The 23157-nt window shown below is 47.9% G+C and overlaps 6 protein-coding genes across 6 annotated transcripts; 2 read left to right on the top strand and 4 right to left on the bottom strand.

Moving 5' to 3' along the window:
* Positions 1-555: 555 nt before the first annotated feature.
* Positions 556-5294, bottom strand: RhiXN_03670 (actin; the record flags this gene model as incomplete). The annotated part of the gene is made up of 22 exons (XM_043323487.1): positions 556-845; positions 875-899; positions 940-1059; positions 1136-1170; positions 1221-1421; positions 1481-1537; positions 1678-1744; positions 1792-1860; positions 1918-2007; positions 2066-2150; positions 2201-2575; positions 2632-2681; positions 2735-2773; positions 2833-2893; positions 2942-2966; positions 3850-3927; positions 3982-4856; positions 4907-4975; positions 5030-5057; positions 5117-5122; positions 5183-5219; positions 5271-5294. The coding sequence occupies 22 exons, from the start codon at positions 5292-5294 to the stop codon at positions 556-558; spliced, it is 2706 nt and encodes a 901-aa protein (XP_043175906.1).
* A 2705-nt stretch (positions 5295-7999) lies between these two features.
* On the bottom strand, positions 8000-8754 carry RhiXN_03669 (4-hydroxyacetophenone monooxygenase; the record flags this gene model as incomplete). Its single annotated transcript, XM_043323486.1, has 5 exons — positions 8000-8333; positions 8385-8434; positions 8495-8533; positions 8591-8651; positions 8705-8754. The coding sequence occupies 5 exons, from the start codon at positions 8752-8754 to the stop codon at positions 8000-8002; spliced, it is 534 nt and encodes a 177-aa protein (XP_043175905.1).
* A 1652-nt stretch (positions 8755-10406) lies between these two features.
* RhiXN_03668 (uncharacterized protein) lies at positions 10407-12782 on the bottom strand (the record flags this gene model as incomplete). Its single annotated transcript, XM_043323485.1, has 14 exons — positions 10407-10678; positions 10727-10826; positions 10941-10975; positions 11027-11044; positions 11448-11514; positions 11567-11634; positions 11688-11777; positions 11907-11962; positions 12016-12061; positions 12353-12388; positions 12441-12490; positions 12544-12582; positions 12632-12691; positions 12742-12782. 14 exons carry the CDS (start codon positions 12780-12782, stop codon positions 10407-10409), a joined length of 978 nt encoding a protein of 325 aa, XP_043175904.1.
* Positions 12783-13796: 1014 nt separating this feature from the next.
* RhiXN_03667 (uncharacterized protein) lies at positions 13797-14306 on the top strand (the record flags this gene model as incomplete). The annotated part of the gene is made up of 3 exons (XM_043323484.1): positions 13797-13998; positions 14054-14174; positions 14225-14306. The coding sequence occupies 3 exons, from the start codon at positions 13797-13799 to the stop codon at positions 14304-14306; spliced, it is 405 nt and encodes a 134-aa protein (XP_043175903.1).
* Positions 14307-14792: 486 nt separating this feature from the next.
* Positions 14793-20656, bottom strand: RhiXN_03666 (Ferric reductase like transmembrane component; the record flags this gene model as incomplete). The annotated part of the gene is made up of 19 exons (XM_043323483.1): positions 14793-15314; positions 15388-15417; positions 15473-15486; positions 15542-16610; positions 16706-16910; positions 16955-17028; positions 17072-17144; positions 17193-17243; positions 17301-17536; positions 17596-17659; positions 18053-18234; positions 18285-18755; positions 18812-18922; positions 19048-19187; positions 19242-19424; positions 19477-19546; positions 19598-19669; positions 19711-20382; positions 20480-20656. 19 exons carry the CDS (start codon positions 20654-20656, stop codon positions 14793-14795), a joined length of 4416 nt encoding a protein of 1471 aa, XP_043175902.1.
* Positions 20657-21275: 619 nt separating this feature from the next.
* Positions 21276-23121, top strand: RhiXN_03665 (aminotransferase class I and II protein; the record flags this gene model as incomplete). The annotated part of the gene is made up of 9 exons (XM_043323482.1): positions 21276-21353; positions 21414-21483; positions 21543-21939; positions 21991-22034; positions 22082-22279; positions 22326-22460; positions 22516-22574; positions 22625-22848; positions 22905-23121. The coding sequence occupies 9 exons, from the start codon at positions 21276-21278 to the stop codon at positions 23119-23121; spliced, it is 1422 nt and encodes a 473-aa protein (XP_043175901.1).
* Positions 23122-23157: the final 36 nt, after the last annotated feature.

Genomic DNA, 23157 nt, shown 5'->3' with positions numbered 1-23157 from the left:
AGTTGCCAGTTCACTTTGGTCCATCTGGTGCGCCCATTTCCCATCCGTTCGTCCAGCCTGTAATTTCGCATCTCAACAGCGCAGAAACACCCATATATCACCGTCAGCCATGCGCAGCACCGACATACCCTCCCTCGACGTTAAAGGCCTCAATGACTTACCGTTTGGTTGGTGGTCTTGCGTTTGTTGTCGGTTGACAAATTCAGTTATTTTGCATCCGATCGGAACCCCTGAGACCGCCACCTATACCAAAGAAGGAAGGTGTAGAATGTCTTGATTTCCATTCAAATACAACTCTGCAGCGTAATCCACATGTTTACAGGGCCTGGGAATAATTTGTTCTCAACCAACAAGGAAGGAAATGTGCAACCTCTGCCTCGTTCTTTGAAAACTGCTTTACGGACACCTTTTTGGTACTATTGTCATTCGATATTGCAGCTGAAGGGATTGGGGATGCTGCAACCGAATATCAATAACAAGTTTGCCATTTGCTCATTTACATTATTATTCTTCATACATTGTGATGTAAAGTACGATCAAACACAATGTCATATCCTACACCGATACCAACCTGCGGCACCAATCAAGGCCATCTCCAAGTCTTCCCTGGATCGCTTTTGCAAACGCATCCCAATTACCGGTCTTAGCAAGCACCAGAGCTGCAATACTGGCTGATATCACGCCAACCTGAGCCGTGGAGGAAATGATATCCAAAATCCGGCGTTTGAGTACCCAGCTATTGTCTCCTATAACCTCGAAATCTTTCCAGTCAGGCTTGCGGAGTGACCACCACATGTGCAAGTTTCCGCCTGGCCAAATCGTAAAGTTTTTTCCGTTTTTTCCGTCTATGGCGTGGGTTAGCCCCGTGTCTTACCAAGTGCGAATCCAGGGTTACTTGCCTAAACCGACACGATACCAAGAAACGCAATTGGACCATACATGATTTCCTAGCTTGGACTGAGCCCATTTGTTCCAAGCTCGAGTTGAATCAGCACGAGGCATGAGTCCCTTGACATCACCCGCCAAAATCGGTCGAAGAAGTTGGATAATGTAATCCATCTAGATAATGGAAGTCAGAACATTAAGATAATGGAAGTCAGAACATTAAGATATTTTGGTACGTCTTGGTCCGTACCTGGAGCTCTTCGGCAAAAATAACCGATGAATGACCTATAGAAAATATCAGTTTTGGGTGCAACAAAATCACGCTTGACATTTACCAGTCACAGTGTTTGGTCCTAGCACCGTGAACCAATTTGGGAAACCGGGAATGGTGGTGCCCAGGTATCCAGTTGGACCTCCTTCTCGATCATAATACTCTTGAAGCCGCTGACCGTTCGTTCCAGTCACATCAAACACAAGTGATTGTGCAATATCAAACCCGGTAGCGAATGCTATGACATCAAACTGGTGTTTATGCCCTGGTGGCCAGCAAATATAAGTAGCGTATTGGTGTAAAAGCGGGCAAGGTAAAACTCACCCGACACAGTTTCGATACCATCCGGAAGTATCTTTGCAATAGGATCCCATTCCATTTCTACATTCGGGCGGTGAAGTGACTTCAAGTACCCAGGATCCCAAACAACCCGTTGCAACCAACCTCTATTTCAAGGCGTGCATATATGCACCACAATTGAGGATTTTTCAATCAAATTATTAATAATAAAATCTACACACCATAATTCGGAATAAGATATTGATGATACTGTGCTGGGGCGACACTCTTGATGTACTCGGTCATATACTATGCGTGGATTAGTTTGATGAATTGATCCATATGGACAAACTGACATTTCGTATCAAGTTCCGGAAGTAATTTCCAAAAGAAGACAATTTGAATTGTTGATAATATACTTCACTCTATCAGTGATGCATTTAGAGCAAGTTCGCAAACGACATTCGAAACAGTGAGCTCACTCTTGCCAGATTTAGGTGCCGTAGACTTTTCAGCGCGTATGGGACGTGTCGGAAGCACCATTTTCGCCAATATGGAAGTGGCTCGTTATCCTTGAGAAATGTTCGGCCGCTTAATGGTACATCCATCAAGGCGCGTGATATCACTCACCCTTGGTACAAACCAGGATGGGGTGCGACAAAAGTTCGTTACCTTGGTGGAGCTATCTTCCGAGATCACCGGAAGGATCTGGGCCCTAAGAAGAATCTGAGGTGTACTTTCAACATCATTGCTTTTGTAACTAACCCGGAGCACCCGTTCCCAATCAACGCAACGCGTTTCCCGCTCAAAGGTACGCTATGATCCCACATTTGAGCGTGCAATAAATCGCCCTCGAACGTTTCTCGTCCCGGAACATCTGGCCAACGAGGGTGGTTGAAATAGCCTACTGCAGATATGACGATCTTTGCTCTGACTTCCTTTACTTGATGAGTCTTGACATCTCGAAGACGCATGGTATAGCTTTTATCCTTTTCGTTCCATGCCGCCGATACAAACTCGGTGTTGAACTTGATATGAGGCTCTATGCTATGTTTGTTGACGAGACCCTTCCAGTATTGATAAATCTCTTCCCGGGGTGCGAATGAGCGCGACCAGTCGGGGTTAGGCTCAGACGACAGGCTTTGGGGGCGAATGAATACGAGGTAGTCCATTTGAGATAAGTTGATTTGACCTACGAGTACCAATGTCCAGGTACATCGCATGCGCAGCCCGGGTACGTGTTTTGCTTAATGAATAGTAGGACTTGGTTTAGAAAACTTTGGTCATCGATTTACTCACCCTCCAAGTGCCTCCTATATCTGGTGCCAACTCATAAATCTAACACGATTGGCAAAAGTTAGCTTAGACTTTAGGCTATAAATATCATCACGGCTCACCGTATAATCATAGAGACCGAGCTTGTTCTGTAATGTAATTGCCGCAGTGATCCCGCCAATACTTTTCTGGATTTAAGTAGAAGTAGAAGGGAATACGAAAGAAACCTACCCGGCTCCAATGATTGCAATATTGACTGACATGGATTGTGAATGATGGTATGAATGTCTGGGGGGGGGGGGAGCCAGTTTTTGCTTGGAGTGATATTAGAAAACAATATATACATCATAAGAACATGACGGAATGGTACATTTCGAATTTCCAGGACGCGGGTTGCCGTGCGTGAAAAGATGTTGGCTTGGCATACGCAACATGGTATACTCGATCTTGAAGAACCTCGTCACCACTGCATGTCTTCTAGAACATAATGCGGAATGAGCCAGTGGCCGGTGATATTGTCGACCGAAGCCGAATGGCTTCTATCAAACGGAGCGACTCGCAAGTCAGGTGAGTGAAGTTGGCTGATCTCTAAGCCGGCACAGGGCGAACAAGAGCCAAGGACGGGGGCCTTTTTGTCGAGTGTCGCGTAAGTCAGTAGAAATAATACACCAGAAACGGTGAATGAGAGAATATGGAACAAATCATGACAGCTATATGTTAGAAAGTAAGCACCCGACCAATTATCACGTAATCTCTTTCTTTCTGCAAGCCGGTTGAACATGGACATGCCGAAAGAGCTCACAACGCATCTCTACTGGCAATTTTAGTTACGGAAGATGAAAAGCTAGCTTGATGCTTGGCCCGGAGGTTTTACTACAACGTCACCCGTATGATGGGACGAGCCGAACCAATCGAATTAGATAACCAAGTATCAAGATACTACAGAGCCAAGATACTACAGAGCCAAGCCGATCTGAGCGACCAGGAATGCCAGACAGCTACTCAGAATTCATGAGATTCTATGGGTAGACCTTTGAGCCGCAGCCTGAATCTCGAGAAACTTAAACTAGAAACATTCTGAAGGAGCGCGATTAAATTATAGGCACTCAGATCGAATAATATAATTCAAATAGACTCACTACGATGAACGATCCCGGGTCCAGACTCATCGTACTCTTGCTTAGAGCACCATAAGTTCTGGAATGTTGACAGGGAAGCTGGTAGCGCGATTCATCAGAGAAGGTTATCGTAGTGTTTTAATATTTACTTACCAAGAATCGATCCACCAATCCATACTGAATACTTGCGCTCAGGCGGTGCAACAATCTTGACTTTCATGCTTGAGGGCAAAAGTGCAGTTAGCTCCTTTTGCATACGATCGGCAATACCGGGGTACATGGTAGTTCCTCCGGATAGGACTATATTCGCTGCGAGATCTCGGCGAACGTCGAGGTCGCACTTCATGATAGAGTTGTATATAGTTTCATGGACTCCCCTCGACTCGTTTCCAAGGAAAGAAGGCTGAAATAACGCCTCGGGAGTGCGGAACCGTTCGTTACCGATTGTGATTACCTGGCCATCTGGAAGCTCGTAATTCTTTTCCATCTGAGAGCTTTGAGCTGCGGTAGTAAGATCTTGCTCAAAATCAAGTGCAACATAGCAAAGTCGCTCCTTGATATCCCGCACTACTTCACGCTCGGCGGTTGTAGTGAAAGAGTAACCCCTCTCTGTGAGAATCTTCACGAGGTAGTCAGTTAGGTCCCGGCCAGCTAGGTCAAGGCGAAGGATAGCATGGGTAAGGGAGAATCCCTCGTAAATTGGAACCGTATGCGTCACTCCGTCACCGGAATCAAGCACAATACCAGTAGTGCGACCGGACGCATACAGCGAGAGAACGGCCTGAATCGAAACGTAGAAGGCAGGAGTATTGAATGTCTCGAACATAATTTGCGTCATCTTTTCTCGGTTGGCCTTGGGATTGAGTGGAGCCTCGGTGAGAAGCACTGGGTGCTCCTCGGGAGCAACACGAAGTTCGTTATAGAAGGTGTGATGCCAAATCTTTTCCATATCGTCCCAGTTTGTAACGATTCCGTGCTCAATGGGATATTTGAGGGTGAGAATGCCTCGCTTGGCTTGAGCTTCATCCCTATACAACTTGGTAAGCAGGAGTCAAACTTAACGTTTTTGTTTATATACCCAACATAAGAGTCCTTTTGGCCCATACCCACCATTACTCCTTGGTGGCGGGGGCGACCGACAATTGAACTAATATCACACAATGAGATAAAGAAATATCCAAGCTCAAGTATTCACACTTACGGGAAAACAGCGCGTGGAGCATCATCGCCTTTGTATGAGATGTCAGCAATCAAAAGTATTGACCGTTTTAGTAGGGATGACTCGTACCAGCAACTGTCGATATATTCAGCGTGAGTAGAGTTACAATTGAAGAGCTTGCTATACAGGACTTACATCCAGCTTTACACATCCCAGAACCATTGTCAATCACCTAGGTCACTGCTTGTGAATAGACATCGAGGCCATTGGTATCCCTACTCACAAGAGCAGCGATATCATCTTCCATCTTGCAATATTTCTGAGACTGAGTTGACTATGGAGATATACAGGCGAGAAGTTTGATGCCCAATATACGCTATGATCTCTCTCCTTTTATCTCTGGCTCGGGCTGTGTACGCAGCGAGCGCAGTTTGCATCTGACGCTGGTTGACACCGCAGAGGCAGCCAAGATGACTAAAAATCATCGGTTCTCTCTTCTAAAAGGTTGAGTGAAAGGGCTGGTTCGCTGTCGTAACTCTTGGATAAGAGGATAAATACTATTTTCGGTTAATCTCATCTTAGACAATTGGAATTATCGGCGCTGGGCATCGCCGAGCACTGACCGAGCCCGGATGATCCCAACCGTTGGAAATATGCTCCATTGTATCTTTGCCCGGACTGTATCACACGTACTCAAGTACAGTAAGAAATCGAGTTTTGCCCTCATCGAAATCTGGGGAACATCAAGGGGTGGTGGGACGTAGTCTGCAGGGTAGCGCACCCAATGTTGAGCCGAGGAAGCTGGCACATACGAGGTCACGTGATGACTTTTTTGGACTCGTACGCGCGAGTAAGGCCGACTAGTCATTCACGCAGCTGCCGTCTCACCAACCGATTGCAAACATTACTCACCTCCTGCCAAAAAAAAAGGGGGGGGGATAAAGAAAGAAAAACAGGTCGAGAAACGCGCTCGGTGCTGTCATCACAATATCAGGTGCAGGTGGTCCACTCAGTCTGTGGGTCGTATTTATGTCTTGGAGGCCTCAGCTCGGGTGCCTCCCCACCTATCAGCTTCCTCTCTACACTGGGGTATTAAGCCTTCCGATTTGGGCGTAATTTCTTATGTGGCTGACCTCTTGGAAGGGAGAGGCCCTGGCCTCAGTATCGGCCATGCCTGTGAATGAGTGATAGGTGGGATTATTCGATGAGCGCATAGATAGGCTCAGCTAATATCTCCACCCAAAGTATATTTCTAGGATTTCTCGATACATGATCTCCACAAACTCTGTGTGATCATTGAACAGCACGCTTTCTTATATTCAAATGGCTCACATAGCCACATAGCCAATGTCTTTGCTAAGTGTGATATTCGGTATAATGCCCCAGCCAAACGTCTGCGGAAACTGTTATTTTCAATCATAGGCCTAGGGTGACAAGGAAAAGGTGAACAACACATATCAAACCCAATAGAAAGAGAACAGGATAGACAAAGCCCCCTAGTTGGCTATACGGGTGCCTTTTGTCGCCCCTGATATCAAAGTCCTTCCAAATGGGTCGGTACAAGTTCCACCACATATACATACTTCCTCCTGGCCAGACGTTTATGTTCTTTCCTTCACCGTTATCTGAAGAGAGCCTTAATACATGGACGAGTTTGACTCATGAATACTCACTGTGCAGATAATATGTGGCGCATCCGGTGTAGATATCCTTACTGAGATATGATTGTAGCCAGTGATTCCATGCTTCAACTTTGTCGGCCCTGGGTGAGAAATTTTGTATCTGTCCTCTGAGAACCGGTTCAATCAATTGAACTGCATAGTTCATCTATAAAATATATGGTGAAATTTCATCTTTTCAGGACGGAGCGAACAAACCTGTAGCTCATCTGAGTATACAAGTGAGACAGTGCCTGGGCATAGTCTCATTAATATTAAGTTCGTATCTACCAGTAGCCTAAGGAAATCCTTACCAATAGTGTTCGGACCGAACAGTGTAATCCAATTCGGAAAACCAGGAGCCGTAGTACAAAGATATCCAGTAGGGCCCCCTTCGCGTGTGTAGTACTCTTTGAGTGTGAGTCCGTTCCTTCCCTGCACATTCAGAACGACCGAACTTTCTACATCGAATCCGGTTGCAAAGCATAATACGTCAAGTTCATACTTCCTCCCTATCATGCCGGTTTTAGTATTGGTTTGGGTACCGTTCAACAACCGGAAATTCGAATGAGTTTCTATCCAGACTTACCACATTTTGTTATCACCCCTTCGGGGATTATTTTTACGATTGGGTCCCATTCTAAATTGACATTAGGTCTGTGTAGTGCCGAGAGGTAATCAGGATCTGCGATAACACGTTTGCAACCCATAGCTAAATTTTGGGACAACACGGTCATGCAAAGTCTATACGAATATTCAATTAGAATACCCACGATAGTTGGGAAGAAGATTGGCGTGATGCTTTTCAGGAGCGGTACTTTTAATGTAGTTGATCGCATACTGTCACAACAGAAGCTGAACTAACCAGAATGGAAGGAGCATTAAAACCAACCTTCTGTACCCGATTCTGAAAGTAGCTTGCACCTGGACGATTTCTCAATGATTGATAATTGAATTCAATCTGGATCATATCAATTGCTCAGCATTTAGCCGTTGGTAAAAGCTATGGGAATAGACTTACAAAACACGCTATTAAGTATCTGAATATTCTGAGTGTTGCAGGCACGTTCCGGAACAGCCATTTCACCCATTCCGGTACTTTTGTCTGTCGCTTTTGATCCCCAGATTAATATTAGTTATGTTATGCAAGAGTACAAAAGGATGTTTTGGTTGCTTACCCTACCAACATACCACGAGGGGGTTTTGCAAAAGTTTGTAACAATTGTTGACCTATCTTCCGAAATACAAGGTAATATTTGGGAGCTAGTCAAGTCAGTGTTAGTTTACTATTACCCTTTTCGTTGGGATACGTACCCGGCACAACCATTTCCAATCAGCCCAACTCTCTTTCCACTCATTCCACAGAGTGATCCCAAGCCTGAGCATGAAGTGAAATGCCCCTGAACGACTCTCTTCCAGGGATTTCGGGCCACTTAGGGTAATGAAAAATTCCAATAGCTGAAATAACTACTCTGGACCTGGTTTGTGTTACCACACCTGTTTGTGTATCTTTGATATTCAGAGTATAGCAGTTGGCATCCTCGTTCCAAATAGCGGAGAGAACCTCCTTGCTATAGTTAATGTGTGATTCAACACCATGCTTTATGGCCAAGTGTTTCCAGTATGCTTGGATCTCTGAATATGAGCCAAATACATGATTCCAGTCCGGGTTGGGATCCGTGGAAAGGCTGTATGCGAAATTGAATAAGTATTTTGGACAAGCTGTGAGCGCTACATACGAGAATAAATGCACTGGAACATCCGAGGAACAACCGGGATAGGTGTTTTGCTATTATGCGTGTTCAGCAAAGATACAACCATTGTGCAATTAGGAATTGCAATCACTTACCCTCCAGGTTCCTCCAACATCGTTAGCCTTCTCGTATATCTATGATCATTTGAGAACAAAAACAATCGAACTCTCTATGGCTCTCAAATCGCTCACCTTATAATTGTTTAATCCAATCTTCTGCTGGAGGGATATGGCAGCTACGATTCCCCCAATGCTACAAAACGAATCTTTGAATCGGGTATAGAAGAACACTATGATGGATCTTACCCTGCCCCGATAATGACCACAGGAGTGATGTCTTTTGGTGTCTCTAACATTGGAGAATGGTTACAAGTGCAAATGTGCAAGCGGTTGTAGCACTCAGCACTAATTAATGATGTTTTATACAACAGGACTCCACATATTCGTAGAACTTACGACCAGATAGAATGTCTTATCGGCAGAAGGGACTGATAGAAAAGGATACTCACTATACGTATACCCGCTTTTTTTGTTCAGCTTCTACGAGACAAGACTAGGAGTGAAGTGACTTACCGTCAGGCCACTTCCTTATCCGGAAATTGTGAGAGTATTATCCTTCTCAAATTCTCAGGATGAAGGGGATTCTATCAAAAGAAGGAAATGAATGACGTGCATAGAACTATGTTTAGCATCACTTCTGCATCAGGTGAGCCAGGTCTACTCCAATGGGTGAGGCTGCGAGGCATACAGTGCAAATCCTCTATGCATAATCAAAGAAGATTGATCCTATTGGTACCGGTTCATACATCTACCAGAGTGGAGCTGAACGCGTTCTGTTCGGATAGGATTCGGCCAGCATGCTGAACCGGATCATATGTGGAGATAGTAGACTAAAACTTACATATACGTGAAATTACAAGTTTAGGTGAAAAAATAAGCAAGTCAAATTTCTTGAGAAAGCCCTTTATTTATCAAGGTTACACTGGCGTTGGGATATAGCGAGTATTTTAGGATTAGTGATGATGGCGTCGGTTTAGTGGTCGGCTATGTCAGATTTGAAATGACTTCAACATACTCTGTGGGGCGAGAAGGACGTTTATACTTATCCTCTGCCCGCTCGTCCGCCTCGGCTACAAGAGTTAGATCGGTGAAGGCTGGGGACCCCGGCGGCTGCGAAGCAGCGAGGGTGGACCGGGCGCGCCCGACTACGAGTCTCGCTCGTGGGTGGGTGACCCAAACCAGCTCTCGTGACCTACGGGATGGTGGGTGGGATAAAAACGACACGAAAAGGCGTGCCGCGGCACTCGGTGTGTACGAGGCCAGACGGCGGAGGTCGGACGCAAGTCGACACGGCATGCAGCGGCTCTCACGTGACTCTTTTTTTTTTTGATTCATTTTCAAAGAGCTACATGCGAACAAGGCAAACCGCTCACAAACCGAGGCAAACTACGCTAAGAGAGGGAGAAAGGGAAAAAGAGAGACAGAGAAAGACAAGCGAGGTAGAAAGCACGGGGTAGCCGTAAAGACCAGGTACAGGGGCCATAAGGGCGTGATAAGCGGCGGGTCATAAGGACGGGGAGGGACGGCCGTAAGGGCGTATAGAGCGGTTGTAAGGGCGTATGGACGTGGACGTAAGGTCCTCACGTGATGAGCGGTTTGCCTCGTTCGCATGTAGCTCTCAAAATATGAATTTTCTTTTTTAAAAAAAAGGTCCTCACGTGACTTTCTACATGCTCCGGCTAAGTCGCTATTTCGTGACTCCGCAGGCTTCGTCGCAAAACGTCCAAATTGGCGTATCTCATATGGGTTTAATAATGATTATGAGAGAATCTATAGCACCCAGGGTAATGGTCTCAAAAAGTCCGTTTCACATTTCTCATACTTCGTTGTGAGCTTAGGGATTCTCATAATGACATATGGATTGCATGTATACTTCATGGAGTCGAATGTGAGTTGAACAGGCTTGATAGAGGGAGAATTGGTACGGCTATCTGATAAAAATCTTTTCTCACGGCCCTTTGATCAGTCCACTCGCGTTATTGACTATTAATTGCTTGGTGTACTCCCACTTCCCGAGCTTCATGAGGGCGAATGTCCCCAGACCGGCTCCGATGAGCAACCATTCCAATGTGGTTTGAGCTGCGGAAGCGTATTGCCGACGCTTCAGCCATTTCTCACCCCCTGTGGTGTCATAGTCTCGCCAGATTGGTGTACGCATCATCCACCACATATATGTTTGGGTTGCCGGCCAAGTCATAAGTTTGCCTCGACGGCCCTCCCCTAAGGCTAATGAGGTTTCGACAATCCAATTCGGATATTAGAACTCACCTGCGTGGTACCAAGATATACAACTGGTCCAAACTGTATGTTTCAGTTCTTCCTGGAGACGGTCGTTGTATGCCTTAGTAGCGTTGCCCTGGGCGCGAAGCTCTTCGCATGTCCCCGAATAATGGGCTTGATCAGTTGCATTGCATAGTTAATCTTTCAGAAACAATCAAATCAATTTGCCTTTATTTAGTCTCTTAAAAGCCGTCGAGCGCACCTGGACCTCTTCCGAATGAATCACAGAGCCGTGGCCTAATATAAATTAGAAATAGTTGATTGAAATAAAAATAAAAATCGCCTCACCAGTTGCAGTGTTGGGACCTAATAGCGTAAAGAGGTTAGGAATCCTGGGATTGTGGTGCCCATATATCCGGTTGGTCCTCCTTGCTCTCTGAAGTAATCGCCATCATTTTGCCCCAGCACCCTTAATATTGATACTACTAGAGTTTCAATGTCAAACCGGTGGCAAAGCAAATAATATCAAACTCGTAGTGTTTTCCTGCAATGCTTTGCTATTTAGCATCGATCGCGATCCCATGGCATCATACCTGACTCAGTTGTGATGCCGTTATCTGTAATTTCTGTTATAGGATCCACTCGAGCTCAACATTTTGGCGTTGGAGCGACTCAAGGTACCCGGGGTCGTATATAATGCGTTTACACCCCATCGCTAATAAAATGCGTCACAAGAACACCTCAGATCCAGGAACTATATCTAACTTACGGAACTTGGGAATTAAATTCTCGTGGTACTTCTCAGGTGTGAGCCGCTTGATTCTTTCGATACAAGCCTAACAAGAGATCAGAAAACGAAGGACGGATACTTCAGGATACAACCGTTACCTTCTCCCTCTGGCGACGTAGCATTGATGTGAATGGCCCAACTTTCCAGTTGAGATAGGTCATATCCACTAGGTAGGAGCCGAAGTCAGGTCTAAATACAAAAATATAGAAGCAAACTTACTCTCGCAACAATCATCCAACGGAAGGCTCTTTGTGTCCATGGCATATTCCGGAATATCCATTTTGCCCACTCTGGAACAGTGGCTTGGGGCTAAGGAAAACCATCAGGAATTGATAACGAGGAACAAGATACAATACAAACCCTCGGCACAAACCAAGAGGGTGTCCTGTAGTGCATTCATTAGGGGCAAGAGCTAGAAGCATCGGAGAACTCACCTACAAAATTCCACAATACTAGTAGAGGAATCCTCGGCGAGCTTTGGTACGATTTGCGTCCTGTAGGAGGCGGTTTTTTTTAGATTACGTACATGAGTTAATGTACCACGTACGCAGAGCATCCGTTTCCGATGACCGCAACCTTCTTTCCAGAAAAATCTACGCTATGATCCCACATACGCGCATGCATTGACACGCCTTTGAAGGATGCTCGACCCGGACGTTGGGCCACATAGGCTTATGGAATACGCCCACAGCGGACACGACGATTTGAGCCCGAACCTGTCGGACTTCCTTGCTACGTGTGTCTTGGATGTTGATGGTATACGTTTGCGAATCTTCATCCCAGACCAAGGATAGACTTCACTGAAGAATTGAATGTGCGACAAAATTTTATGCTTTTCTGCCACTCGCTCCCAGTAGCTCCTTATTTCTTTATATCCAACGTACAATTGCGTCCATTCGGGGTTGAGTTCGGTGGACAAGCTATACTTGTGAATTAATATAAATTTCAAGTGTGTATGATTGGCAAGCTTACGAATACCAATGGCAAGGGATGTCACATGCACAGCCCGGATACGTATTTTCCTGGGTGAATAGTGAGTGTCTACTGTCTCTAGCATAGGCTCAGGTATGCGTACAAACCAAGTGCCTCCGATGCCATTGGACATTTCAAAGATCTATGATTGAACATCAATACTTGTCAAATTGTTCAAATGTTGAATCGACCTGATAATCGTAACATCTGAGCTGAGTTTGCAGGGCGATAGCAGTGGAGATCCTCCAAGTCTTGTTCATAATAAGAGAGCGGATATGAAGCAGAAGATTTATTTACTTACCCACCTCCAATGATTGCTACAGGAAGTATACTTTCCGACATCGTGACAGCTGAAATATAGCGGTCCAGCAGAGTTCAAGGCCTGGTTAAGTGATCAAGCTGCAGGCTTGAGGGCCTATTTATAATGGTGGCACAGGGTTTTTCTTTCTATCGAAGAACAGCTATAGAAGATCCAGAGGGACCATGCGACTGGAACGCTCTACACATATTATCTGATACTCTTGGGGCGCGGTGATGCCCGGGATTATATTGAGAAGAGTGACATCAGATTTCGGGTGAATTCACACATTGAGTAGTATTCTCAAGGCCGGGTAGGTCATATCCTTGATGCGAACCTACAACTAAGCGCAAAGTATATTTCCGAATACGCAAGGAAGTGCTGACTATTTGACAGGAGAATTCGAAGTTCAAATGAGGGTACCAAGAACATATTCACCGAGAGTGTAAGTAGTAAACTGTAACATGATGGCATACAGGTTGCTCTAATTCTTAGGTATTGCATATTGAATATTTGTGAGCACGACTAGCCCAAAAGTATAAAATTCTTACCTATTACCCAGAATCTGTAACCAAGTGAAGCGCAGGGAATTGAGGTGTGTTGTGAAAATAATGCAGATTTGCCAGCGCACCAGCTTTTGGCGCCCAGGAAATCCGCACTGGTTCCATTGTATGTGCATGGTGCTTACGTATGGGAAGCAAGACGTCTAGGAGCTATCTTCTGCTGGTTGACGAGTCCGGTTTACCATACATCAGCACCATAAATCCCCGGGCCTATTACAGCGTTTGGATTTTTTTGCCACTTATCCTCAAACCTTCGACCTAACTGGGAAAACTTCTCAAATCCACAAGGAACTTACTAAACATGTGCCTTACGGGCCGCAGAGGCGCTTTCCTCAAACAAAAAATCACCACAAGTAATAAAAGAAAAGACCGCGAACATCTGGAATCCGCCGGCTCCCAACCCACGTGTAATTAAGCCATTCATGTATGCGGCGCGTAAGCGCCCCCAGGGACCTTATTTGTCCCGTTCCGGCGCGTCCGACGCGTATCACGACAATGTCCGACCGGCCACTTGTCGTGCGTTTTATCTTTCAGCACAAATGGGGGATCCCTACGTTCTTGTATACGCCTGATATCCTTGTCGTCGAGATAGAAGGTCAACGATATATTGATATTTATACTCTGACGCAAGATATCAAGGAAAACGTGCTGAACAACTTGTATTTTGGAGATCAGCACAATGAGTGCTGGTTGCTCGGTGAGTGAAACTTTTTGTTTATTCGGAAGAATGTAGATTTAATCAGAAATATTAGAGCCTGTTCCTGCACCGAGACTCCTGGTTCAGTTTTACGACGGAGATTGGAACGGGACGATTCGATGTCGAGGACTCTTGACACCAGCCGCCGACGAGATGCTTGTCAAAATCACGAGCTGGTACGTATTTACGGACGGGTACGAACTAACCAAAACTAACTGCACCACAGCTCGGGCAGAGATCTTAATCCGAAATATCAACCAGCGGGCCGGAAGTTGGATTTTTACTGGGGGAACCACGTTGAAGTATGACCATTGACATATTAGGAACAACTATACACTTATGCCATGTTATAATGTTCGGCCTTGCGGTTGACATCTTTTTAATAAAACGTAATATATCACCATGTTCATTATACCTACAACTTCAAGTCCGACGAGTTCTAACACTCAATTGATCAAGATAGTCCCCCATTTAAGACACCATACCACACTGAAATTACATCACAACACAGAAAGATGACATTTTCCCACCCCACCCACACCACACACGACTAACGAAACATACACAAAACAAGGGAGATTGATAATAAAAAAAGAGGCAAAGGAGAACAAAGACCAAAGAAGGAAAAGAGCGTTCATGACATGCGGACGGAGAGAGAACGAGGACATGCGGAGAGGAGAAAGACAAGAAAAGGAAAATGTAAAAAAAAGGTCATGCGCCTGATGTCCATTCACTAAACAGTGCGTTCGAGTCGTAGTCGTCTGTGCTGGTGTTGCCACCTGCCCCGCCGGGGTTCATGCTCCCAACACCGAGACCAGTGTTATGCCGCCTCCACCACCTGGCCATCCCGTGTTTCCACCCACACCGGGAGTGTTCCATTGTTGTCCCTGTTGCTGTTGCTGCTGCTGCATCATAGCCATATGGTATGCACGTCCGCCTTGCATACCCGCGGGTTGTCCCTGTCCCTGTCCTTGTTGACCCTGCTGTTGCTGTTGAACATGCATGCGCTGCTCAGCTCTCATTCGTTGGATCTGCGCCGCTTGCTGTTGTGGCGTTTGACCACCGGTCCGCATTTGCTGCTGGAGCATCATGAATTGTCGTTGCTGCTGCTGCTGTTGTTGCTGCTGTTGTTGCTGTTGCTGCCTAGAATGAACGAGTTGGGGAATGGGTGGGCTTGCGCTTTGTCCAGGCTGAGCGTTGGGGTTTTGTTGTTGTTGCTGCTGCTGCTGTTGCTGCTGCTGTTGCTGTTGCTGTTGTTGCTGCTGTTGCTGCTGTTGTTGTTGCTGCTGTTGACGCGCAGCCGCCTGGTGCCGCTGCTAAGGTCAATTGTGTAAGCTAACCGATAAAGAATGCAAGGGAAGAGACCGCATAAAGAGAACATAAACCTACCTGCATCTGCGCCAACATGCTAATCTTATTCTGCACCGGCAGATCGTTGAAGTTTGGTACAACCCGGCTACAATGGACAACCCACGGATGAGGCGGGTTCTGTTGCAGAATCCGGTAAAAGAATGAGCATTGGGGTGCTGGTTAGGCTGTTGACCGGCCATATTGGTTTGTCCGCCCATCCCGGCGCCCATGGGATTTTGGCCGACTGCGCCCATAGGATTTTGACCAACTCCGCCAATGGCATTTTGCCCGACACCCATGGCGTTTTGCGCACCCATCGAGTTCTGGCCTACCCCGCCGATCGAGTTCTGGCCGACGCCAGACATGACGTTCTGCCCGCCCATCGGATTCTGACCCATCCCAACCATGTTCCCCACCCCGACTCCGACCCCCATGCCCATCCCGCCGGATTGACCCATCGTCGGATTTTGCTGTTGCGACGGGGGACGCATGCTCGCGACCGGACTCATGTTTCGTTGAGGGTTCATCATTCCCATCCCCCCCAGCCCGCCGATCGCATTTTGGGCTCCCATTCCCATCGCGTTTTGGCCGCCCATGCCCATCACGTTCTGCACGCCCATGCCCATCGGATTCTGGCCTCCCATGCCCATATTTTGGCCACCCATACCGAGGGGATTTTGTCCCATGGCCATCTGGTTCTGTCCTCCCATACCGGCCATACCCATCCCACCCATCGCGTTCTGACCCATCCCGATCCCGCCTTGCCCCATTCCCATGGCCGCATTGGGACCCATGCCGGCCACAGGGCTCATCCCCCTCGCCTGCATCTGGTTCTGTCCGGCTACGGGAGACATCTGCCCGAGCTGGTTCGTCGGTGACATTTGGCCTAGTTGACTGGTGGGGGACATTTGACCGAGTTGATTCGTGGACATTTGACCGAGTTGGTTGGTAGGCGACATTTGTCCAAGTTGGTTGGTAGGCGACATCTGTCCGAGCTGGTTGGTAGGTGACATTTGACCGCCAAGTTGGTTAGGGGACATCTGGTTCGTGGGGGACATTTGACCGAGTTGGTTCGCGGGCGAGATGTGGCCCATCGTACCCGCCGGGGACATCTGGCCGAGCTGAGGTTGGCCACCAACAGGAGACATTTGTCCAGCCGGAGACATCTGTCCACCGACAGCCCCAAGGGAATTGATTCCGCCGAGCGCGTTGGGGTTCATGCCTGCTACAGGGCTCATGCTCGGCCCAGGTGGGCTGGCGATCTGACCGGGTGTTCCAACAAGTCCGGGTGTTCCGCTTAATCCCGAGGGACCAAGACCAGTGTTCTGGGCGCCTGGAGTGCTGACGTTGGGTGTACCGTTCTCATAGCGTTTATGCTCGGGGTTTGGGCTCTCCCGGGGCTGCCGGCAACGCTACTGCCATCGCCCTTGACGCTCCCGCTGCCGATGGAAAAGGTCTTGCCGACGCCTGTGTCGATGCGCTTCGAGTCAGAGGTCGGAGACGATTCCCTCTCGCGCTTGAGGGAAGGAGAGGACGAAGGGCATCTTGGGCTGCGCGCTGGGCTTTTCGAAGTGCGCGGTCAATGTCTTTTTGGAACAAGACGGACAGCTTGGAGTAGAGAGACTCGATAGTCGGATTGGGAGCGGGCGAAGGGTGGGTAAACACAGGCAAGGGAGGGGCCTGCAATAGTGTTATTAGGAGTGTAGATGTAGTAAGCACGCACGTTTTCGGAACGAGGCTTTTGGTCCGCATATGTCGCAAGCCACGTCAGGTTCTGAGACAGTCGTTGCTTCCATCTGCAATCATCATTAGCTCCATAACTAGCTCCTCGCCACCATACTCACGGCTCAAGCTCAGCACTAGGCACGCCACGCTCAATCATCGACCCACACGCTCTAAAAAACAAACAAACATCAACACTCTGAAAAATCAACCAAAAAAACAATGCTCACTTGAGAAGCTCCGCATTGAGCTCAAGCACCACTGCCGCTCGGTCCTCCCTGTCATCGGTGTCCTTGCCGTGTTGGGCGCCGGGGACGTCCTGGGCGACTGCGGCGGGTCGCTCAACGGCGAGGACGGCGTCGAGTTCAGCTGTTTGCTCGTGTTTGCGCCAGGCGAGGGTGGCGGGGGGGACAGCGAGGGCGAGGGAGACGTCTTGGACTCGTCTTTCGAGTGGGTTGCGTCGGCGCTGTCAGAGGCCATGTCGTCGACGGCAATGCAAGCTCGGCGCTAACGTTAAGCGCTGACACTCTCTTCATCCGCGGTTCCATCAGCGCCGTGTGCACCAGGCAGCGGCTTGCTCTCACTCTCGCTGTTGTCGTTGTCGCGCTACGCATGGTTTGCGGTTTTATTGGTTTATGTACTTTTATTTAATCCGAGTATCTGGTCTGTGTGTGTGCTCGCGTGGAAGAACTCATTGGTCCTGCCCTGGTACGATCATCCAATCTATGCCCATCTCGGACGGATCTGCGTACTGAATTCAATTCGAGCTAAAGAACGCATGCTATTTCGGTCCGAATTGATAAATATCTACAACTAGAGCGACTAGCACTCGAAACCAGAAACTAGAAACAGATCGGGCACTGCCCAGCCAGCCACTCAATGGATCCAGATTGAGCCCGAGTTTATATAACTATCGAGTGGGTTACCATCCAAACGCCCTACGGATGACAACAAGTTAGTACAACTGATTAACCCTGCGCACTAATAAAATTCGACCCACTCTTCATGCACTTCCACGCCTCCAGCAGCCTTTCTCATCTCACCCCCCACGGCCCGCTCTGCTTTGTATACATCTTCAACCAACGGTAATGGCCCACACACACCGACCACCACACCCCCGGCAGTCCCCCCAACCGCAGTCCTCCTCACAACCTCAGACACAACCTGCGTAATATCCGGTCTCCCAGCCACAAACTGATCAAATCGCTCCCAACCAGCTGGGCCACATTCGGCGGAGCCGTCGAGGACGCACGCGTATAATGAATCTGGACCTTCAAACTCAACGTATGCACCGTCGACGCCCGCGCCAGCAGCGCAGCAAACACAGGAACAAGCGGCGCGGCGTTCTTGTGCTCTTGAACGACCCAGACCAGATCGATACTCCTCGTCTTGGCGTTTCCTTCCTCGGCCTGCGCGATCAGCTCTTCGACGGCCGAGGTCGCGAACGTGACGCCTGATCCGCCGGTGACGATCACGCTGGCAGTAAACGCGGCAAAGATGCATGGTCCAGGACCGCCGTACGGACCTTCGATGATCATGCTCACGTTGCGTCCGACTCCGAGTCCCTTTTCGGAGGATGGCGTGCCCTGGGAGAGCGTGTACAACTTTCCGGTCCAGTCTCCTGCGCGCTTGGCGAGGAGCGTGAGGCCATCACCTTGTCCGGACGAGTTGGATACGGACGCAATCTGCAATACGGCGAATCAGACACGCAAAAGCTGAAACTCGAGGTACGCGGACTTACGGTGAAAGGGTGCGCCTCGGCCCATCCGAGCGGTCCCATTCCGGCACTGAGGATACGAACACGAACGTGTTGGCCAGCTCTCCATCCACGAGTCAGGTTCGGAATAGAGATCTATCCGAATGCGGCGGGAAGCCAATATAACCAAGTTCAAGTTTCCACAGAAGCGAGGTGGAAAGAAGTCAGGGATAGAATATGTCAGTACCACCGCGTATCAGGCGATAAAACTTTAATCTAACCTGAGTGCACTTCATCTCAGGGACAGGTGTAATCGTTGCAGTCACCCAGTGGGACTTGACGATACGCGTCAATTGGTCGAGTCCATAGATGGCACCCGCCGCGACGCAGTAGGGGATACATTCGGGGACGTGCAACAAGCCTATTCGGTCCATACGATCAGCTTTGTTCGAGATAAGGGAAAGAAACAGGGCACATACGGCAAACAACATGATGACCAGCCCGATCCAGTGCGAATGCCAGAAGATCGTGTACGACGAACGACGAATCGCCGGGAGGGAGAGGATCGCACAGAATACGAGCCCACCAAAGGCCATCCAGCCCCAGAACTGGTTCTTGGCAGCGAGCGGGAGAACACCAGATTTGGTCCATTTGACGACTAATTCCAACGTCATTTGGTTCGAGGGATAAAACTGGCAGCAGGTACTTACGATATCCGACAACATGGAATAAACCAGTGATAAACATGAGTTGGCCAACCCATCGGTGGATATAGTTCAACTAGCCAATAACGAATGAGCATACACCCACTCTCGATCTCTTCCCACTCACCTTTTCATACCCCATCCCAACCAAGGACCCAACCAGACTGTTCTTTGTTCCAAGCGCAAAAACGACAGGAATCTGCGAAATACACACAAACCCAGCACGCTTGATATTCGTACCGGATTCCCAAACAGGAACATCGCGACGGTGATCAGAGCAGCGTATCCGAACAAGACGATATACTGTCCGAAAGAGTACCCTGCATACCGAGTCGAAACGAATTTCGAGACCGGGTGAAGCATCGAGTGGTAGGACGGTACGCGGGTAGGCTCGTGGCCCTGGACCCCACGAGCGGCACGTAAATGAGGAACGACATTGACGTTGAATGACGAGTGCTGGACATAGGTCGATTCGTACGTCTCGCTTTCCGTGGTGAACGCCCCTTTGGTGTTGGAGCGCGAGAGACCGACTTTGGTGTTGGAACGAGAGAGACCGCCTTGAGTGTTTGAGCGTGAAAGACCGCCATTGGACGAATATGTCGGTTTACGGGTAACGCTGAATTCGCTCGAGTTGGTCGATGCAAACTTGTTCGAGGAAGATGAGCCACGAAGGATGATCCAGCCGTCTCTCCATGCTGTACGATGGCTTAATCGAGCAAAGAGGCGAGGCAGAGCGGTGATAGTGAAGAATAAGAGAACGAATAAAATCAATATATCAGTGTAGAATCCAATATCGTCGTTGGACAAGGAGCTGATGGTGCTGCAGCAGCTGGAGCGCCGGCCATTTTCGCGAACTGAGCAGGGGGGAAACGAGTGGCGAGACAAGGGATAGAAGCGAATGTGGAAAGCGGACTGTATGCCGTTTATACAATAAAATGCACTCTTGCACCTTTATGAAATGAATGCGCATGAGTGAGAGTGGTGACACAAGCTACGGTAGCTTACTTACCTGGAAGAGCGTGGAAGGCCAGCTATGCGTACAGAAACCCGAATTGCTGCCGCAGCTAGGTGTCTTATAGCCTATGATAGGTGGACTCCAATAAGCCTGGCTTCTTGGTTGCGAGGCGTATCCGAGAAACAGGGAACTGCGGACCGCAGGCATGTGAGCCCCATTTCCATATGACATCGTCCGGTTGTGTTGTCCCGTACATACGTGGGTACCTCTGTTCCTTGGCGATCATATAACATATCCCTCGACCTCATACAGCACTTTCCTTAGCAATAATATATCTAGTGTATAACATCGCTTACATATATTAGCCTTCTCATTCATACTGGCTTCTGAAACCCTTGTCCCAAAATGCGTCGCCACGTGTGAATGTTTGATTAACGACCACGACGACGGGGTGAGCTTCATTTTCAACCGGACTGGAGAAGCTTCTTGTTGCATGCTCGACAGCTGCAATCTGGCTATTATTTTTAGCGTACCGCCGGTAACGGGAAAACTAGATATTATCCTATACACGACAACTGCCGGGGTAGAGAAAGGTTCCGATTGTGGGGCGGGTGTTATTTTGCATTGTACCTGGATCAAAGGGCTGTGTTTGCATTCTTTCTAAATTTGCAATAAGCCTTTTCCAGGGCCAAGTCGCTTGGTCAGCACAAGGTAATTACATATAAACCGCACTGAATGACTCGTACATGTGATCGGAATAAAAGCCGAAAATGAATACATTACTCTTACAACTAGCGACGACGGCATCCAAGTACCTGCCTCCTATTCCACTCTTTGGAAGTCATTCAGAATGCCTCCAACTGCCATCAACTCGACGGCCGAAGATGCTCCAGAAATTTCAAAACTGAAACTGTCTCCAGAGGCAAATGTGGGCTTCTTAATAAATGCGTTGTGTAGTTGTCACTAAATGACGTTCCTTAATTGGTAGAAAACAACCAATCAGAATGACTATTCGCGGTTCCTTGCTCGGAGAACTACCCTTAGAACTATTGATGGGAGTGAGTGAAATACTTCTGCTGGCGTGCACCTTTGAATTCACAGGTATTCCTATAATTAGTCCGTGGTCTCCTCCCACTAGAGAAAACGCCTGGCATCATCTCATTACTCGCGGGAAAACCCAACCAATCCACGTTCCCTATTGACGAAATATCTATTACACTCCGTGCTCCAGACGCGCCTCAGCCTTACTCGCCATCTGGAGGTGAACCCGTACGCGAAACCTTGAAAATAGACGGAAATTTACTCGCCACTGCTCTTCAATATAACTTTACCGACGGTGTGCCAGATCTTCGGGCGTTGCTGGCTGATTTTCAGCTCAAAGAACACGGCATCACCGTTGATGACGTGAACTTGCAGCTAACGGTTGGAAGTGGAAGTCAGGACCTCATGTACAAAATCTTTACATGCCTACTAGATCCAGGTGACGCAATCTTGGTCGAGGCACCTGTCTATGCGTAAGTTCTGGGGACTTAGGCCTACTTTACACGAGCTTAGCATCTTTATAGGGGCGTATTGCCCATTCTTCAAACCCTGGAGCCTGACATGATTGGTAAGGCAACGATCCAGCGTTTTGATGCATGACTCATGTTTCTGCAGAGGTGGAGACCGACCCTAACGGCATTTCAATTGATCACTTGCGCGGGATCTTGTCTGATTGGCCAAAGGACAAACCAAAGCCCAAGGCACTATATACTGTTCCTTATGGCTGCAATCCAACTGGAGCTACAACGCCATTGAATAGGAGACAGGAGGTTTTAAAGCTTGCTGAAGAACATGATTTCTTGATTCTCGAAGGTAGGCTATTCATTAAGTTCGATTTCAGGTTCTAATAATCCTCTAGATGATCCTTATTATTATCTGTACTTTGGATCCGAAGAAAGGGCGCCTTCCTATCTTGCGCTCGAAGATAAGTCGTTAAGCGGCAAACAGCGTCGCGTGCTACGCCTTGACAGTTTCTCCAAAGTTTTGTCGTCAGGTATGTTCGATCCATGCGCATATAGTTTATATACTCAGCCCAAAATTGTTTATAGGTATGCGCATTGGGTTCGCAACTGGTCCTCCGGGGCTCATCAAGGCTATGAACTCGCATGTAAGCTTGCTAAGAATAATCACTCATCTTGGAGCTCATCGTGGCAATAGACATCAGCAGCAAACCTTCAAGCCAACAGCACCACTCAAGTTATTGCGCTCGCTATGCTCAAACATTGGGGCTACGATGGCTTCCGCGCACATATTAATAATATCTCTGGATTCTATCGAGCTAAACGGGATGCATTCGAAGCTGCAATGTATAAGCACTTCAAGCCCGAAGGTGAAAAACCGTTGGCAGAATGGACGCGACCAGAGGCCGGGCTTTTCTTCTGGTTAGCATTTGTCATGCTCCACATTAATTTTTTTTTTAATATCTTCCCTTGATCAGGTTCAGACTTAACGTTCCTGACGAAGACTCTTATCAGCTTATCAGCACTAAGGCTTTAGCCGGAGGTGTAATTGCCGTTCCTGGGCAGATATTTTTCCCCAGTGGGAGAAAGACAGCATACGTACGAACAGCATTTAGTGTCATGGACATCGAACTTGTAGATGAGGCACTGAGACGCTTGGCAAAGGTTGTTAGGGAAGTAATTGATGGCGCTTGATGTAGATGAGCAAATGAAAAAGGGACATTGTGTAAC

This window comes from Rhizoctonia solani, chromosome 1, assembly GCF_016906535.1.
Source record: "Rhizoctonia solani chromosome 1, complete sequence".
Taxonomy (NCBI): Eukaryota; Fungi; Basidiomycota; class Agaricomycetes; order Cantharellales; family Ceratobasidiaceae; genus Rhizoctonia; species Rhizoctonia solani.
Note: the sequence above shows the minus strand (reverse complement) of the source record. Positions and strands in the feature narration are given on the sequence as shown.